Genomic DNA, 18,010 nt, shown 5'->3' on the forward strand with positions numbered 1-18,010 from the left:
GCAGACTCAGCATACATTTCAATAATTGTATTATTATTTTACTGGGGTGATGGTGCCTGCATCTGATGCTTAGTATTAGCGTATTAGCAGCACACTGCTGGTCCACCTCTCAACATCCCTCCCTTGTCCCCTTTCCTCCACTGACACTGACCAAAAAGGGACAGCGTCTTCCAACTTATGGGGCTTCATTATTTCTGCCTCGTGCACAAATTCATGTTACTCCTATGAACAGAGAAAGTTAAATATTCCTTGATATTAAAAAAGCCCCAAGCCGCTAATAATAACAACGCACGCCTATAGATACTTTCCTACTCATTCATTACTGCTGCAGTGCTTGTTGTAGCACTAAGTGGAAATAGGAAGAACGTGCTTTTGAACGTGCATTGGAAAGTATTCAGACCCCTTGAGGTTAGGTCATAGCCTAAAATGTATTCATTAGTTTTTTTCACATCAATCTATCAATCTGCCTAGTTAAATAAAGGTTAAATAAAAAAATAAAAACACAATACCACAACGACAAAGAACAAACAAAAATTACAACTGAAATCACATTTACACAAGTATACAGAATATTTTACTCAGTACTTTGTTGAAGCACATTTGGCAGCGAGTCTTCTTGGGTATGATGCTATAACTTGGCACATCTGTATTTGGGGAGGTTCTCCCATTCTTCTCTCCCATTCTTCTCTGCAAATCCTCTCAAGCTCTGTCAGGTTGGATAGGGAGCGTTGCTGCACAGCTTTTTTCAAATCCGGGCTCTGGCTGGGCCACTCAAGGAAATTCAGAGACTTGTCCCGAAGCCACTCCTGCATTGTCTTGGCTTTGTGCTAAGTGTCGGTGTCCTGTTGGAAGGTGAACCTTCGCCCCAGAACGTGGGTCCTGAACATTCTGGAGCAAGTTTTCATCAAGGATCTCTCTGTTCTTTGCTCCGTTCATCTTTGCCTCGATCCTGACTAGTCTCCGAGTCCCTGCCGCTAAAAAACGTCCCCACAGCAAGATTCTGCCACCTCCGTGCTTCACCGTAAGGATGGTATTGGCCAGGTGATGAGCAGTGTCTGGTTTCCTCCACACGTGACGCTTGGCATTCAGGCCAAAGACTTCAATCTTAGTTTCATCAGACTGGAGAATAATGTTTCTCATGGTCTGAGGGTCCTTTAGGTGCCTTTTGGCAAACTCCGAGCGGGCTGTCGTGCCTTTTACTGAGGAGTGGCTTCTGTCTAGCCACTCTACCATAAAGGCCTTATTTGTGGAGTGCTGCAGAGATGGTTGTCGTTCTGGAAGGTTCTCCCATCTCCACAGAGGAACTCTGGAGCTCTGTCAGAGTGACCATTGGGTCCTTGGTCACCTCCCTGACCAAGGCCCTTCTCCCCCCGATTGCCCAGTTTGGCCAGCTCTAAGAAGAGTCTTGGTGGTTCCAAACTTCTTCCATTTAAGAATTATGGATGCCACTGCGTTCTTGAGGACCTTCAATGCTGCAGAAATGTTTTGGTACCCTTCCCCAGATCTGTGTCTCGACGCAATCCTGTCTTGGAGCTATACAAACAATTCCTTCAACCTCGTGGCTTGGTTTTCGCACTGACAACTGTGGGACCTTATATAGGCAGATGTGTGCCTTTCCAAATCATGTCCAATCAATTGAATCTACAACAGGTGGACTCCACAAACAAGTTGTAGAATCATCTCAAGGATGATCAATGGAAACAGGACTCACCTGAATTCAATTTCGAGTCTCATAGCAAAGGGTCTGAATACTTATGTAAATAAGTTATTTCTGGTTTTTATTTTTGATACATTTGCAGTTTTTGCTTTGTCATTATGTTGTAATGTGTGTAGATTATTGTGGATTTTATTTGATCCATTTTAGAATAAGGCTGTAAACGTAACAAAATGTGGAAAATTTGAGGGGTCTGAATACTTTCCAAATGCACTGTACATATGAAGTGGGTAAAACAGTATGTAAACATTAAGGTGTTCAATGACCATGTACATAGGGCAGCAGTCTCTAAGGTGCAGGATAGAGTACCTGGTGGTAGCAGGCTGGTAACAGTGACTGACTAGTTCAGTGCAGGTTACTGGGCGGAGGCCTGCAGTCTGATGGCCTGGAAATAGAAGCTATTTTTCAGCCTCTTGGTCCCAGATTTGATTCACCCGTACTGTCTCCTTCTTCTAGATGCTAGCGGGGTTAACAGACCGTGGCTCGGGTGGCTATGTCATTGCAGTGGTGTAAAATACTTCAGTAAAAATACCTTTTACTATTCATATTTTTGAGTACTTTTACTCCTTGTGTTGAGGATCAGTGTAGCGTAGGTGTTGTTACTTACCATTACCACCTCGGGTCGACCTGTCAGGAAGTCCAGGACCCAGTTGCACAGGGTGGGGTTCAGACCCAGGGCCCTGAGCTTACCGATGAGCTTGGAGGGCACTGTAATGTTGAAGGCTGAGCTGTATTCAATGAACAGCATTCTTGCATAGGGGTATCCCTCTTGTCCAGATGGAATAGGGTAGTGTGCAGTGCGATGGGGCAGTGTGCAGTGCGTGGATCTGTTGGGGAGCTATGCAAATTGTAGTGGGTCAGGGATGTCTGAAGTGAGTGCTAGTCATTTAGTTCACTTACCTTAGCTTTCTTGGGTACAGGAACAATGGTGGACATTTGAAGCAAGTGAGGACAACAGACTGGGTTAAGGAGAGATTGAATGTCTGTAAACACACCAGCCAGCTGTTTGGCACATGCTTTGAGGACGTGGCTTGGGATGCTGTCTGGGCTGGCAGCCTTGCAAGGCTTTTTATTTATTCATGTTATTTAACCTTTATTTAACTAGGCATGTCAGTTAAGAACTAATTATTATTTACAATGACGGCCTACGCCGGCCAAACCCGGACGAAGCTGGGCCAGTGAGCCCCTATTGGTTAACACTCTTAAATGTCTTACTCATGTCTGCCACAGAGAACAAGAGCTCACAGTCCTCCCCCTGTGATGGCTAATTTCTTTATTATCAAATGAGGAGAGACAAACTTATCACACAAGTCAGAGTTATACTTACACTAAATATTTAATCACTTATTAATAAGGGAGCAGGTCAATACAACGCACACATATAAAGTTAATCAATTGAGTGCTCTACGATAATGATGGCTGGTCGACGATTCACGCTCAGATGATTCGTTAAGAGCCCCGAAACAAAAGTACAAAGGTATTTTATAGCCAAGAATACACCCCTTTCAAACTATAGTTTTGGCAAGTCAGATAGGACATCTACTTTGTGCATGACACAAGTAATTTGTCCAACAATTGTTTACAGACAGATTATTTCACTTATAATTCACTGTATCACAATTCCAGTGGGTCAGAATATTATATACACTAAGTTGACTGTGCCTTTAAACAGCATGGAAAATTCCAGAAATGATGTCACGGCTTTAGAAGCTTCTGATAGGCTAATTGACATAATTTGAGTCAATTGGAGGTGTATCTGTGGATGTATTTCAAGGCCTACCTTCCAACTCAGTGCCTCTGCTTGACATCATGGGAAAATCTAAAGAAATCAGCCAAGACCTCAGAAGAAAAGTTGTAGACCTCCAAGTCTGGTTCATCCTTGGGAGCATTTTCCAAACGCCTGAAGGTACCACGTTCATCTGTACAAACAGTAGTACGCAAGTATAAACACCATGGGACCACGCAGCTGTTATACCACTCAGGAAGGAGATGTGTTCTGTCTCCTAGAGATGAATGTGCTTTGGTGCAAAAAGTGCAAATCCATCCCAGAACAACAGCAAATGATCTTTTGAAAATGCTGGAGGAAACGGGTACAAAAGTATCTGACCCCAAGCATATTTCCAAAGTTGTGGCAAATGGCTTAAGGACAACAAAGTCAAGGTATTGGAGTGGCCGTCATAAATCCCTGACCTCAATTCCATAGACAATTTGGGTAAACTGAAAAAGCGCATGTGTGCAAGGAGGCCTACAAACCTGACTCAGTTACACCAGCTCTGTCAGGAGGAATGGGCCAAAATTCACCCAACTTATTGTGGGAAGCTTGTGGAAGGCTACCTGAAACGTTTGACCCAATTTAAAGGGAATGCTACCAAATACTAATTGAGTGTATGTAAGCTTCTGACCCATTGGGAATGTGATGAAAGAAATAAAAGCTGAAATAAATAATTCTCTCTACTACTATTCTGACATTTCACATTCTTAAAATAAAGTGGTGATCCTAACTGACCTATGACGGGGAATGTTTACTAGGATTGAATGCCAGGAATTGTGAAAAACTGAGTTTAAATGTATGTAAACTTCCGTCTTCAACTGTACATGACGAACAACAGATGGGTCACAAGGTTAGTATAGAATGGGTCACAAGGTTAAGATTTGTTTGAAAGATACCTATAATTCATAGCAGACTGTTTCTGCTGTAAAAACAGTCATCTTTGTGTATAGACCAGAGTCTGGCCCTGGGGTCATCTCTCCCTGGTACCATATAAAACAGAAACATTAACTCATGCTCTGGAATGCTCTTTAGGTTTTACCACCCAAAAGACATCTTAAATCTCCTGTCAGTGTTATCTCCCAGAGGTCAATCCTCAGTAGAACACACACACAATATTTATGAGAATCCTCTATTCTGTTGCATAAAACAACCATTTGATGCAATAAAAGTATAACATAATCTTGCAATTTTCCACCATACCCCTCACCCAGTATAGTCTACCGCCCTGTCTGTCTCTGTGTGTGTGTGTTCCTAGCCTGGAGGTGACTCTCCAGAAGAGGAGCGAGGGGCCCATGTGGCCAGAGCTGCTGACTGGAGGAGACGGTAGAGGAGAGTTCCTGATGAGTGAGGAGCAGACGGCCTTGCTCCACGAGAGACTGACATACCTCACTACTGAGGACATGGTGAGACTCACTGACATACGCTGAGCCTGGTCTTTTAATTTTGGGCTGTGTTCATTAGTCATAAAATGGAAGAAAAAGGAGTGAAACAGGGAGTGATTTCTTTACCTGAAATGCATCTTTCCATTTTCCATTGCTCTAATGAACATGACCCTGGGTTACTGATGATGAATCCAATCCTGTGCTCTCCTCAACCCCCTCAGTCTTTATTTATCCTTTATGAACGCCTCATTTGCTGTTCATCTCTCTATTCTCCTTTTTACCTCCAGTCTTGATGTTACTTTCTGTGCCTCTATGCATCTAATCTCCCCTAAATTGACCCCCCTCCAACCCCCTCTCTGAGCCCTCACTTTTAGCCTCTTGTTGCCCCTTTCCCCTACCTTCATGTCTTCTCCTCACTCTCACCCCTCCCTCTTTAGTTTCCGAAAGCAGCTCAACTTCTCCCTCACACCACCATGTCCAGTTCTCTTGAGCTGCCTCAGTCTCAGCTTCCTATTTTTTATGATATTTTCAGTCCCAACTTGTTTAACCACTCACTGCTCATTTAGGGATTTAGTGTTCCCATCGCCATTAGCTTCTAATGAATGAATTCAATGCATCCTCTCACTGTTAACGCTACCCAATCTCTCTGCTTCCATCTCTCTTGAGTTCAGAATGCCAACCCAGACAAGGGCAAGCCCCCGTGCAACGCCCAGGAGCTGGAGGACTGCGATGGCTTCCCAGAAGACAGCTCCAACCTGACACGCTTCGATGGAGAGTCGCTCAAGCCCACTCACGTGGTGAGACCCTTATCACCACCCACCTTTACTCCACTCCCTCCTTGTTATCAGCGAGCCCCTATTGGTCACATCCACAGTGGCGCAGTAGACATGCACACCTTCTCCATTTGCGTTGTCTTGTCTTGATTTAATGAACATGGAGTTGACCACACATATCTTGGGGTTCTTTATTTGAAATGAAGAGAGCTATCCATTGGGCTCAATTAGGATGGCTAGAATGTCTCTCAGGCTGCTGTGTGAGTAGAACCAATTGAGTACACTTGGCATTGCCTCAGAGCCACCAGAAAACATGTGGTGAGACAGCATTTGCCTCAGTAATTTTATATTTGGTGCTGCGCCGCCACACCACTTTCAAAGCAGTGGCAGCGACCGGGCTATTTACTTCTCAGTGCATTTTGCGGTCCAGTTCAACATTTACCTGCTCTGTCGCGGTCTACCATGGAAAACCATTGAAGACTACACAAAGAATAGTCGTGCTCTTTGTATTTGAGCAATATGATTGGCCGTTCATTCAAATACAGCATTCTACTGCAAGTCACAACTTCTCAATCAGTACAGAAGTTGATAGCTACATTCACACAGCACCTGCAAGCTGTCCTGAGCAAAAAAGCAGCACCCATCAATCTACTCACTGATATTATTTATTTTAGGGAAAGTGATTTACAAAAGTTAAACCTTCAATAGTTTTAACATAGCAACAATATGCTGGCCACTGTTGATAGTCACTCTTTACACTTTAGCATTGGCTAGCCTACTGCAGCCAGGTCGATATCTCTTTCAGAAACGGAATTGTCTTAAAGGGGCAGTATTCTATTTTGAGAGGGGGGGATATTCTCAAAATTACATACTTTAGAAACAAAAATGAATGCAATTAAGACTATGCAATTCTTAAGAATGGAGTAATGACTTACGTTGCTAAATTATATTAAAACACATTTTGTTCGGCCAGTAGATATTTGGCCAACTTGCCCGGTCGGGTCATTAGTAAAAACTTTGGACTGTCATATCCTATAAATAGGACCCAGAGTTTTACCTGACCAGGTCATGAGATAAGGAAAAACTCCAGGCCACAGAAAAGACACGTACGAATTTTTTGGCTTAACAAGCTGCTGGTAGAATCCTGCTGTTAATGTTTTTTTTCTGGATTTATGCCAGAGCTGAGACCTATGTGGGTCTTACAGGTGTAGTCGCATCATCTGACTTCTTCCGTATTGAGCGAGGCACTGGTACTTCCTGCTTTGGTTTTCAGGAGGACAGAATTATATGCCAAATGAATTATATGCCAAATGGAGGGTGATGGAGAGCTTCTCTGTGTAGAGAAAAGGTGGTCTAGAGTTTTTTTTCCCTCTGGTTACACATGTGACATGCTGGTAGAAATGAGGTAAAACAGATTTAAGTAGGCCTCCATTAAAACCTCTTAGAGCTACCCCCCTACTTTGTGCAATTTCCGCCTGAAGACATACCCAAATCTAACAGCCTGTAGCTCAGGCACAGAACCAAGGATATGCATATTATTGGTACCATTTGAAAGACTGCACTCTGAAGTTTGTGTAAATGTGAATTGAATGTAGGAGAATATAACACAATAGATCTGGTTTAGATAAAACAATGAAAAAAAACATTTTATTTTTGTATCTTTAAAATGAACAAGATAAAATAAACATTCAGATAGGATGATGGGGAGAATTTCAGTGAAAAATATACGAGGGCAACAGTACTTGTGCAAATTTTCAGAATGATAACTTCCAAAATGAGTGTGCTACATGACATTTATCATGAAGTCACCCAGGTGTCCCACACAAGTAGCCCAAATGTACCCAAGTGGCCAAATTGGTGAAGGTATACATTTTGAAACAAATAACTATATACAAAATACCAAAATGGTATTCTAACACACCCCCCCAAAAAAATTGAGAAGAAAAAAATAAAAATAAATAAATATATATATATACATTTACAAAATAACATGGGTAACTATTTACACACTTTCAATATTTGGAAAACCCTCAGTCCTCTATCAAATCAAATCAATTTATATAGCCCCAGCCTAAAACCCCAAACAGCAAGCAATGCAGGTGTAGAAGCACGGTGGCTAGGAAAACCTCCCTAGAAAGGCAAAAACCTAGGAATAAACCTAGAGAGGAACCAGGCTGAGGGGTGGCCAGTCCTCTTCTGGCTGTGCCGGGTGGAGATCACAGTGGTTGTAGAGGGTGCAACAGGACAGCACCTCAAGAGTAAAAATGAACAGTTTAGGGTTCCATAACCGCAGGCAGAACAGTTGAAACTGGAACAGCAGCAAGGCCGGGTGGACTGGGGACAGCAAGGAGTCATCATGGCAGGTAGTCCTGAATCATGGTCCAAGGGCTCAGGTCCTCCGAGAGAAAGAAGGAGAGAAAGAAAGAGCAGACTTAAATTCACACAAGACACCGGATAAGACAGGAAAAGTACTCCAGATATAACATACTTATAAACCTAGTAAGTCCAGAACTGGCATAGCCCCCACCCACTTTGCCATATAACCCCACCAACTTTGCCAAAACTCTAGACAATATTCTGCTGCTGATGCCAGATGTTATAGCAGTCTCTTTCTGATGTAAAGCAGAGGGTCACTGAGCATGTGGTGCATGTGATGGGAGACTTCATCTTGCAAACAACACAGCAACGCCTCCATGCTGTGCCCTTTTGGCCCTTAGGCACATCCATGCCTGCACAAATATATTTGGGCAGATGAACACTTGTGGCAGGAGCAGAAGGGACAGGGCTTGGTGCAGTGTTGCTGTAGCCAGCAAGCTCCTTGATGAGCTGCTCTCTGAAGGCTTTCTGTGAGAGGAAGGGCTTTCCAGTCGGAGTCAGTGCCACTGTGAAAGAACATTTTCAGTTAGAATAGTTTCACATATGAGCCCTGTATCAACAGGTATAATAAACATATACAGTGGGGCAAAAAAGTATTTAGTCAGCCACCAGTTGTGCAAGTTCTCCCACTTAAAAAGATGAGAGAGCCCTATAATTTTCATCATAGGTACACTTCAACTATGACAGACAAAATGAGAAAAAAAATCCAGAAAATCACATTGGCAACAGCCAATTTAAAATATTACATGACATTACATTTCATAACACATTAAGTGTGGCTTCTCAGGCCTCTACTCACATATCTACAAAATCCATGTGTGTGTAGAGTGCATGTCTTTATCATGTGTATGTGCATCTGTGCCTTTGTGTGTGTCATTTCACAGTACCCGCTGTTCCATAAGGTGTATATTTATCTGTTTTTTAAAATCTGATTCTACTTTTTGCATCAGTTACCTGATGTTTTATAGAGTTCCATGTAGCCATGGCTCTATTTAATACTGTGTGCCTCCCATAGTCTTTTCTTGACTTGGGGATTGTGAAGATACCTTTGGTGGCATGTCTTGTGGGGTATGCATGGGTGTACGAGCTGTGTGCTAGTAGTTTAGGCAGACACCTCGGTGCATTCACTTACAAAAACAAGTAGTGATGAAGTCAATCTCTTCTCCACTTTTAGCCATGAGAGATTTACTTGCATATTATTGTTAGCTCTACGTGTACATTTAAGGGCCAGCAGTGCTACCCTGTTCTGAGCCAGTTGTAGTTGGACAGATTTCTCCCCATCTTAGCTACTGTCGCGTGATGACTGCTATTTATCGAATAATTACCTACTACGTAAAATGTTTACTCAATTTAAATCAATCATGTAACAATTAACTCATTAGAAATGTGGGGCACCATGGGAAAAGTTTGTTTAATGAGTTACCGTCTCCCGAATTAAATCAAGAATATATAGATATCATATCAGTCACCAATTAATAATTTCCTTATATCAGTCTCATTCTGAATTTTGTGAGGCCCTTCTCCCCTGATTGCTCAGTTTGGCTGGGCAGCAAGCTCTAGGAAGCGTCTTGGTGATTCCAAACTTCTTCCATTTAAGAATGATAGGGGTCACTGTGTTCTTGGGGACCTTAAATGCTGCAGAAATATTTTTGTACCCTTTCCCAGATCTGTCTCTCGACTTAATCCTGTCTCGAAGCTCTATGGACAATTCCTTCAACCTCGTGGCTTGGTTTTTGCTCTGGCCTGCACTGTCAACTGTGGGACCTTATATAGACAGGTGTGTGCCTTTCCAAATCATGTCCATCAATGGAATTTACCCTAGGTGGACTCCAATCAAGTTGTAAAAACTTCTCAAGGATGATCATTGGAAACAGGCTGCACTTGAATCCTTTTGTAAATAAAGAAATTCTGAACCTGTTTTCGCTTTATGGGGTATTGTGTGTTGATGAAGAAAATGTTTTATTTTATCTATTTTAGAATAAGGCTGTAAATGGAAAACAATGTGGAAAAAGTTGATGGGTCTGAATATTTTCTGAATGCACTGTATGTTGATTATGACGTTACTTTAGCAAATATGATGACAATGATGTAGGCCAATGGTTCCCAACTTTTTTCGGGTACTGTACCACAAACTGTTGCTCTGCCCAGAGTACCCCTGAAGTACCCCCTCCATGTTCATTTTACCAGTTAGCCTATGGTCTCATGGGTATTTCTAGTACTCCCTGTGGATAGGCCAAGATGCAAGAAGGAATACAACATGGCTGCTATGAAAGTGAACTGTGTTTACGTGTTATCACGGGTGTATTCATTCTGCTAATTCTTTTGAAAAAACGTTTCTGAAATGAGGGTAAACATCCCTGAATTTGTCTAATAGAAACTCTCGTTTGAAACTGTTGGACTGTTGGACTGATGATTACACCCTAGATGCTGTCATGAGTGTGTCACTGTCTGTCACCTCATATTTTTCTCTCGACCTGTGTGCACCTACATTGTAAACATTCATTCATAGACTAGGTTGTAGCAACCTTATGAATGATGGGTATAGGGAAAATGTGAGTATCATGTAGTAGCCTAAACCTATCGATGTCGAACTGGGTGATTGGAATGAGAATGACATTCATCCAATATGCTGTAATACAAATAAGGCCATACTCGTCAAAAAAAAGTCCTTCCCTCATCTTAAACGGGACCGATCACCACTGGCATAGCGTCATGTGGGCAAGTGGTGTGCTGATGTCAACGTTGTGAGCATAGTGCCACATGGTGGCTTTGGGGTTGTGATGTATGGGCAGGCATAAGCTACAGACAGTGAACACAATTTCATTTTATCGATGGAAATTTGAATGCACAGCGATACCCTGATGAGACCCCAGAGGCTCATTGACGTGCCATTCACCCCCCCACCATCACCTCATGTTTCAGCAGGCTAATGAACGCTCCTGTGTCGCAAGGATCTGTACACAATTCCCAGAAGCTGAACATGTCTGGTCTTTCATGGCCTGAATACTCACCAGACATGTCACTCATTGACAATGTTTGGCATGTACGACAGCGTGTTCCAGTTCCCGCCAATATCCAGCAGCTTCGCACAGCCATTTAAGAGGAGTAAGACAACATTCCATAGACCACAATCAACAGCCTGATCAACTCCATGTAAATGAGATGTGTTGCGATGCATGAGGCAAATGGTGGTCACACAAGATACTTACTTGTTTTCTGATCCATGCCCCCTGCCTTTGTTTTAAGGTATCTGTGACCAACATATGAATATCTGTATTCCCAGTCATGTGAAATCCATAGATTAGGGCCTAACAACACAAAAGCATGCATGAGAGCACCAGCTGTTCCGGACGACTGTGTGGTCACGCTCTCCGTAGCTTTAAACAGTTCAACATTCACAAGGCCGCAGGTACAAACGGATTACCAGGAAGTGTACTCAGAGAATGTGCGGACCAACTGGCAAGTTTCTTCACTGACATTTTCAACCTGACCGAGTCTGTAATAGCTACAGTGAGGGGGAAAACGTATTTGATCCCCTGCTGATTTTGTACGTTTGCCCACTGACAAAGAAATGATCAGTCTATAATTTTAATGGTAGGTTTATTTGAACACCCCAGGTGGTAAGGGTGGAAAACAGCACATCTGCCATGCTGATTCAATACACGGTGGCCCCTCGGGTGCGTGCTTAATCCCTTCCTGTGCTCCCTGTTTACCCACAACTGTGTGGCCAAGCATGACTCCAACACCATCATTAAGTTTGCTGACGACAACAGTGGTAGGCCTGATCACCGACAACAATAAGACAGCCTATAGGGAGGAGGTCAGAGACCTGGCAATGTGGTGCCAGGACAATATCATCTCCCTCTACGTAAGCAAGGCAAAGGAGATGATTGTGGACTACAGGAAAAGGAGGGCCGAACATGCCCGCCCCCATTCACATCAAAGGGGCTGAGCGGGTCGAGAGTTTCAAGTTCCTTGGTGTCCAAATCAGCAACAAATGATCATGGTCCAAACACACCAAGAAATTGGTGAAGAGGGCACGACAACGCCTTTTCCCCCTCAGGAGACTGAAAATATTTGGCATGGTTCCCCAGATCCTCAAAAAGTTATAATGCTGCACCATCGCGAGCATCCTGGTCGGCTGCATCACCGCCTGGTATGGCAACTGCTCGGCATCCAACCAAGCAGAGGGTAATGCTTTACTCTACTCTTACATAATTTATTATGTTTGAACGTCGTTGCAGACTTTAAATTACGGCCAAAGCTATTGTCGACAACATTCATTGTCATTCTATTTACACAAACAAGACTTCTGAAATCCCAATTGGCTGATTTGACATAGTGTGAGGGACGCAGCCACAAAAAAGAGAACTATAGCTTTGAGGATTGTTCCACGTCAGTGGAACTGTCACCAACCGCCAACTATCAATCACTTACAGGCCTGTTTATGATTCAAAGGTTAAATAGATGTCAAGTGAGCATGGAAACTGGAGGGGAGAACTGTCTACCAATAAAACTTGTTGGCAAAGAGATTCACATGTGAAACACTGGATGATCAGACCTTTCAATACAATAATAGTACAAGGTTGTGTATAAAGAGAACAACGTCATGGTATAAATTGTCTGAACATGTGCTTCAAAACGGGACTCAATCATTCTCTGGCTTTCTCTTTGTCTTTCTAAATTGATCTTTTTCTCTGATTCCATCTCTCTCTGTCACGCTCTCTTTCTTCACGCCTTCTCTCTTCTGGCCTCCGCTGTGGGAGGAATAATGAAGGCAGACTGATGCATTCAGAAAAAATGGTTGCACGCACTGGTTCCATGTCCTCTCCTGATTAGAATACTTTGATTCTCTGTCCCTATTGATTGTTTTTTCTGTCCTCCAGTTAATAGACACTTAATTTGGAATGTTGTGTATGTTTCATGGATGGTGTTAATGCAAAATTGATTAAAAGGTTTGTTTGAGGGAACTATTTTACTTTTTTTCTTTTTTTTAATCGAGTTGAGATTCACTGAGCTCTAAAAGTTATGATTGGAGGGATGAAGAGATGCCAGATGAAGAACTGCATATCTTTAGGTTACAGATTAGGGTTAGTGGAAAGTTAGTTGAAATGTCTACATCTACAAACCATCTATTTGGGACTAATAAAGTCTTACTACAGTATATCTCTTTCTCCAGGTGAACTTGGGGAGCCATCAGTACCTGTTCACGGTGGACTTGAACCCATCTGAGATGCCTAGTTTCTGCCTGCGTCATGACGTGGATGCCCTGCTGTGGCAGCCCCGCCCGGACCAGCCCAGCAACATGTGGGAACACATCGCCACCTTCAACGCCCTCGGTAGGTGTAGAAACTTTTTAGATTAGTAATTATTAGTACTGGCAGTTCTGTCAACACCTCAGACACACCTCTTACAACTCTAAATCAGGGAAACAAATGTGTTTTCAGATGGCATCTTTGTGCTAGGACATTGCCTCAGACTGAGTTTATTTAACATGTTCAAAACACTCAAAGTGTGCTGGTGGAATATTTTTTTAAATTACAGCCTGCCAGTCACGAGTGTACGTTTAGGTATTTCAATGACATGATTGTGATTGCTGGATGCCATTATTGCAATGTTCTCTTTGTGTGAAGAGGAGTGAGTGTAGATGGAGACATGTAAACTACTATAGAAATGACACAATAGTAATTAAAATCTAATCAAATTTTATTGGTCACTTTCACATATTTAGCAGATGTTATTGCGGGTGTAGTGAAATGCTTGTGTTCCTAGCTGCAGTAGTGCAGGAGTATCTAACAATTTACAACAATACACATACATCTAAAAGTAAAAGAATGGAATTAAGAAATATATAAATATTAGGAGGAGCAATGTCGGAGTGACATTGACTAAAATACAGTAGAATAGAATACAGTATATACATATGAAATGAGTAAAGAAGTATGTAAACATTATTATAGTGACCAGTGATTCCGTGTCTATGTATATAGTGCAGCAGCCTCTAAGGTGCAGGGTTGAGTAACTGGGTGGTAGCCGGCTAGTGACTATTTAGCAGTGATTGCCTTGAGATAGAAGCTCTCTTTCAGTCTCTCGGTCCCAGCTTTGATGCACCTGTACTGACCTCACCTTCTGGATGGTAGCAGGGTGAACAGGCCGTGGCTCGGGTGGTTGATGTCCTTGATTATATATTTGGCCTTCCTGTGACATCGGGTGCTGTAGGTGTCCTGGAGGGCAGGCAGTGTACCCCCGGTTATGCGTTGGGGAGACCGCACAACCCCCCCGCACAACCCCTTGGAGAGCCTTGCAATTGCAGGTGGTGCAGTTGCCGTACCAGGCTCTCAATTGTGCATCTGTAAAATTTTGTGAGGGTCTTCGGGGCCAAGCCAAATTTCTTCAGCCGCCTGAGGTTGAAGTGGCACTGTTGCGCCTTCTTCACCACAGTGTCTATGTGGTGGACCATTTCAGATTGTCAGTGATGTGTACCCCAAGGAACTTCTCCACTGCGGTCCCTTCGATGTGGATGGGGGCATGCTCCCTCTGCTGTCTCTTGAAGTTCACGATCTGCTCCTTCGTTTTGTCGACTTTGAAGGAGATGTTATTTTCCTGGCACCACTCCGCCAGGGCACTCCTCTCCTCCCTGTAGGCTGTCCTGTCATTGTTGCTAATCAGGCCTAATACTGTTATATCGTCTGTAAACTTTATGATTGAGTTGGGCGTACAGGAGGGGGCTGAGCACGCACCGTTGTGGGGCTCCAGTGTTGAGGATCAGCGAAGTGGAGGTGTTGTGTCGTACCTTCACCACCTGGGGGTGGCCCGTCAGGAAGTACAGGACCCAGTTGCACAGGGCGTGGTTCAGACCCCGGGCTACGAACTTACGTGGTTGGTTTTCCCTTTGTAATCTTGTCTGTAGACTCTGCCACATACGTCTCGTGTCTGAGCCGTTGAATTGCAACTTCACTTTCTCTGTACTGACGTTTTGCCTGTTTGATTGCCTTACACAGTGACTAACTCCACTGTTTGTATTCAACTATATTCCCAGTCACCTTTCCATGGTTAAATGCAGTGGTTTGTGCTTTTAGTTTTGCGCAAATACTGCCAACTATCCACGGTTTCTGGTTTGGGTAGGTTTTAATACTCCCAGTGGCAACAACATCCCCTATACACTTCCTGATGAACTCAGTCACCGTGTCCGTGTATACGTCAATGTTATTCTAAGAAGCTACCTGGAACATATTCCAGTCCGCGTGATCAAAACAATTTTGAAAAATGGATTCCGATTGGTCAGACCTGCATTGAATAGACCTTACGATGGGCACTTCCTGTTTGAGTTTCTGCCTATAGGAATGGAGGAGCAAAATGGAGAAGTGATCTGATTTGCCGAAGGGAGGGTGGGGGAAGGCCTTGTAGGCATCCCCGAAGGGGGAGTAACAGTGGCCAAGCTTTTTTTCAGCGTGAGCACTATAGTCAATGTGTTGATAGAGCTTAGGTATCGTGTTCTTCAAATTTGCTTTGTAAAAATTCCCAGCTATAATAAATGCGGCCTCAGGATATGTGGTTTCCAGTTTGCACCAAGTCCAGTGTAGTTCCTTGAGGGCTGTCGTGGTGGGGGGAATATACAAGGCTGTGACTATAACCGAAGGGTATTCTCTTGGGAGGTAATGCGGTCAACATTTGATTGTGAGGTTTCTAGATCAGGTTAACAAAAGGACTTGAGTTTCTGTATGTTATCACAATCATACCATGAATAGTTAATCATGAAACATACAGCACGACCTGCCTTCTTCCTGGAGAGTTCTTTATTCCTGTCTGCGCGATGTACTGAACACAGCTCTCTGTACAGACGGGGACAGTATATCTGGAGAGGGCCTTGATTCAGTGAAAATGTATGTTACAGTCCCTGATGTCACTCTGGAAGGAGATCCTTGCCCTGAGTTTGTCTACTTTATTGTCCAGAGACTGAACATTAGCGACTAATATACTCTGAAGCAGTGGATGGTGTGCACGTCTCCTGAGTTGGACTAGAAGTCCACTCCGAATACCTTTTTTCTGCCGGTGGTGTCTTGGTGCAGCCTCTGGGATAAGTTCAATTGCCCTGGGGGATCCAAAGGATCCAATTCGGGAAAGTCGTATTGCTGGTCGTAATGCTGGTTACTGCCGCTCTGATATCCAAAATTCTGGGCTAATAATGTAAGAAATAACACAAAAAAAGAAAATACTGCGAAGTTGCATAGGAGCTAGAAGCAGAGCTGCCATGTCTTTCAGGGCCATCTTGAGCTAGTTCAATGCTAATTCCTGTGTGGCTGATGTTTGTCACAACAAGCCCTGTGTTTCTCAGTGTCTTTGGAGATGAGTAGAAGGTATTCTACCAACGTGATTTTCTTCCAACTTACTAATTTTCTTTCTCATTTTTCGGATCTCCTAGGCTACGTCCAGGCGTCGAAACGTGACAAGAAATTTGCCACCTGCCCCCCAAACTTCTCCTATGCCGCTTTGGGGGAGTGTCTTCGCCGGGTGTTCATCTACCGGCAGCCGTCAAAGGTGGACACAGTCCTGTTCAACAGGATGCAGGGTCGTCAGGTGGGCCAGGTCGCTAAGCAACAGGTGGCCAGCCTGGAGTCAAACAACATTGTCCTTGGCTTCAGAGCCACCAATGAGAGACTGTTCGTCCTGACCTCTAACAACCTATTTGTTCTGAAGATCAACAATTAGATCGGGGACTACTTTTATGGCCAGTTTTACAGACACATCCGGGATGGAGAATCCCCATTGAGATAGCATTTTAGTCCAGGACTAAGCTTAATCTGTGTCCGGGAATCTGCCCCTTAGAATGTTTCCATACACACTGTCCACCCCTGAGACAGAGCTATACCATTCCACAAAGTAAAAGGAGTGTATCTAGAACCTACAGTAAGTGTGGTGGTGTAATGTCATTTGTGTTAGGGGTCTGATCTGTCAGCAATATGTCTACACTTTCAAATGTCTGTCTTCATATTTGTATGTTATTCTGTGAATATCCTACTGGTGTTGACACTGTATAGGAGACCAAATGTAGAATGATTCATGTTCTCACATTAAATTATGCCCTCAGAAGCTTTGACCAATAGAAGCAGAATGTAATGAAAATATTCCATTAAAACCAAACAACGTTATGAGTTTTGTACCTTTATACCTGGGCTGTCAAACTCAATTCCTGGAGGACCATGTGTCTGCAGATTGTTGTTATTTCCTTTCAATTTGTGTCCAATTTAAGACCTAGTCAACCAGTTTATAACTAATCAATTACCTTAATTGATCAATCAAGAACAAGGAAGGAGTGGGCCGGTGGGAAGCCTTGTGATGTCAGAAGCTGACTCCCAAATGGCACCCTATTTATTCCCTTAATAAGGCACTACTTTTGTCCAGGCCCCCGAGGCACGTATCCAGAGCCTCTGAGCACAGGAACTCACTAAAGTCCAAAATGTGTCATCATATCCACCTGTGCTTTTCTGTTTACTCCTTTCCTATTTTGACATGCCTGGGTAAGAGAAGGATAAATTGAAAAAGTATTGCTTGCGTAATGGTGATATCAATGTAGGATGTGCCCATATACACTAAGTGGACAGTTTATTAGGTACACACATGTGTACAAATGGTTCGCCTCTACAGACAGTGAGGCACATGGCTTGCTATATAAAACAGGCTTGAAGGCATTCAGTTACTGTTCGATTGAACATTAAAATGGGCAAAACGGGTGACCTAAGCAACTTTGAGGATGATATGATTGTCGGTGCCAAGTGCGCTGGTTCCAGTATGTCAGAAATGACCGTCCTCCTGGGCTTTTCACGCACAACAGTGTGTAAGGTTCACTGAGAATGATGCGGCAAATAAAACATCCAGTCAGAGGCTGTCCTGTGGGCGAAAAAGGCTTGTGATAAGAGGTCGAAGGAGAATGGCAAGATTTGTGCAAATAACTGCGCAATACAACAGTGATGTGCAGAACAGCATTAGTAAGCTT

General features: G+C 43.3%; 1 protein-coding gene across 1 annotated transcript in view; it reads left to right on the forward strand.

The window, feature by feature from the left end:
* nudcd1 (NudC domain containing 1) overlaps positions 1-17,165 on the forward strand; it is a 39,841-nt gene extending 22,676 nt beyond the window's left edge. Inside the window, exons 7-10 of the mRNA XM_035765822.1 lie at positions 4,741-4,888; positions 5,539-5,664; positions 13,196-13,355; positions 16,439-17,165. Coding sequence (XP_035621715.1) covers positions 4,741-4,888; positions 5,539-5,664; positions 13,196-13,355; positions 16,439-16,725 — 721 coding nt within the window. The 3' untranslated portion in view covers positions 16,726-17,165. The remainder of the gene's footprint in view (positions 1-4,740; positions 4,889-5,538; positions 5,665-13,195; positions 13,356-16,438) is intronic.
* The last annotated feature ends 845 nt before the right edge of the window (positions 17,166-18,010 follow it).

This window comes from Oncorhynchus keta, unplaced genomic scaffold, assembly GCF_023373465.1.
Source record: "Oncorhynchus keta strain PuntledgeMale-10-30-2019 unplaced genomic scaffold, Oket_V2 Un_contig_2186_pilon_pilon, whole genome shotgun sequence".
In the NCBI taxonomy this organism is placed as follows: Eukaryota; Metazoa; Chordata; class Actinopteri; order Salmoniformes; family Salmonidae; genus Oncorhynchus; species Oncorhynchus keta.